This window comes from Vicia villosa, linkage group LG6 (assembly GCF_029867415.1).
Source record: "Vicia villosa cultivar HV-30 ecotype Madison, WI linkage group LG6, Vvil1.0, whole genome shotgun sequence".
In the NCBI taxonomy this organism is placed as follows: domain Eukaryota; kingdom Viridiplantae; phylum Streptophyta; class Magnoliopsida; order Fabales; family Fabaceae; genus Vicia; species Vicia villosa.
The window spans coordinates 147,804,767-147,806,807 of record NC_081185.1 but is presented as its reverse complement, the minus strand read 5'-3'; the positions used below and the strand labels follow the sequence as shown (position 1 = coordinate 147,806,807).

The window sequence follows — 2,041 nt, the reverse complement described above, 5'->3', positions numbered from 1 at the left end:
CTTATATTATTTGTCAAGTCATTTGGATCAACTCAGTGCTAAATGAAATGTAGGTTCATGTCAAAAAATTATTGGTGTTGCAGACAACAAATCAACCATTAATTTTACAAATTATCCACGAATAAAATTGTATGATGTATTTTTTAATACGGCTAACTATGCAGTTTTAAATCACAATGCATTTACAATCTTATTCAATATCGGAAAATATTGCAATTGCAATTATAGTTAATTATTTAATTTTAAATCAAAATGCATTTACAATCTTATTCAATAATAAAAAATACATCTGCAGTATTGCAATCGGAATTATAGAATACAATTTAAAATCATGCTCACCACCCTTTCTTAAATAGTCTGGATGTGTTCATAGAATAAAACAAGTTTTAATCTTTTCTTAAACGTTTAGTATGACTAACGTACCTATTTTTCGATCTTTGGCACACAAAAATGCCTTGGACTCATGTAGTTGTTATCAGCCACGTGCCCCTAAATTCTTAAACCGCCATGCTTATATCAAGTTACCTTCCTGACTGACACATGGCAAATACGTGTAAGGTGCCTAACTGCAACATCACCGTCCCAAATTCACCCGTGTTTTCTATTTGACATGTATATGCGAGGCAGCTTGTGGCACCTAAACCTATATAACGGGTAAGAGTGCATTGTGTTCTTAATCCACATCAAGTAAAAGAGAACAAAGCTAGACGTTAAGAAAAAAAGTAATCCATCATCGAAGAAGTTGAAAATGCAGGGAGCAAAGAAAGCCGGAGAGACCATTAAGGAAACAGCTGCCAACATTGGTGCTTCTGCTAAATCTGGTATGGAGAAGACCAAGGCCACCGTCCAAGAAAAGGTATCCTTAATTAATTTCGTTCTCCTAATATTGAATTGCGGAGTTTTTTTTTTCACATTAATTGTAGGGGTATGTCCAGAATTTACGTAGAAACAGTGGCATTTTAAACCAAACACAAACTTGTAATAAAATGTTACGTAGTAGTATTCGAACGTATGTGTATAAATATTTTATTTTGCGACAACTTAACGTGCACCCTACCATGTGTGTTAGCATATGTGTTGAGCTATAATGAATATCTTGTCATTTTTATAAACAGACTGAGAAGATGAGCGCACGTGATCCTGTGCAAAAAGAGGTGGCAACCCAAAAGAAAGAGGCAAAGATGAACCAGGCAGAGCTAGATAAGCAGATGACGCGTGAACACAATGCAGCAACAGGAAATCATGGACATCACACGGGAAGCCATGAGATATCAGCCATACCTGGACATCACACTGACCATGTAACAGAGGGAGTGGTGGGATCACACCCTATTGGGATCAATAGAGGCACAAATGGGACTGCTACGGCCCATAATACTCGTGTTGGTGGAAATCCTAATGCCACAGGGTATACCACTGGTGGTACTTACAACTGAACAAGTATTACAAATACAGTAGTAACTAAATACACACAAAATAAAGTTTAGTGTATGTGGTTAAAAGTGTGATTGTTTTTCTGTTGTCTTTTGTCTTGTAAGTTGTTTTGTCTCATTTTCTTTTCTGTTTTGTTATAAGGATTGGGGATGTTTCTATTTTATTTAAATGAAAATATTTTGGACAAGTAAAATAAACTCTTGTTTACCCACTAGAAAAAACCTTATTAATAATATCATTAAATCAATAATATTATTAATTTTTTTTAATTTTTTTTTTAATTTATGTATATTTAAAATTGTTTGATACAAGTAGTTTATATTTTATTTTAAAAAATATGAAAAAACAAATAGATTTTTGTATCTAATTAGAGAGAAATGATATTTTGTTATAATTTAATTAATATCTGAGTAACAATTGAACTGTGCTATAAATATTATCAATTTATAAATATCATAAATTGACTAATTAATTATGGTTTTATCAATATAGTTTTGTTTCCGTTAACTATAGTTCAATTTAATTACTGAATTGATATAAAACTATTAAATTCCATTCATAAAAAAAAAGAAAATCTGATTATTTAACAATAATTGACCAGTTATAT

The 2,041-nt window shown here is 31.7% G+C and overlaps 1 protein-coding gene across 1 annotated transcript; it reads left to right on the top strand.

Annotated features, from left to right (window-relative positions):
• Positions 1-670: 670 nt before the first annotated feature.
• LOC131612692 (18 kDa seed maturation protein-like) lies at positions 671-1,597 on the top strand. The gene is made up of 2 exons (XM_058884456.1): positions 671-856; positions 1,116-1,597. Exons 1-2 carry the CDS (start codon positions 749-751, stop codon positions 1,434-1,436), a joined length of 429 nt encoding a protein of 142 aa, XP_058740439.1. The 5' UTR covers positions 671-748; the 3' UTR covers positions 1,437-1,597.
• The last annotated feature ends 444 nt before the right edge of the window (positions 1,598-2,041 follow it).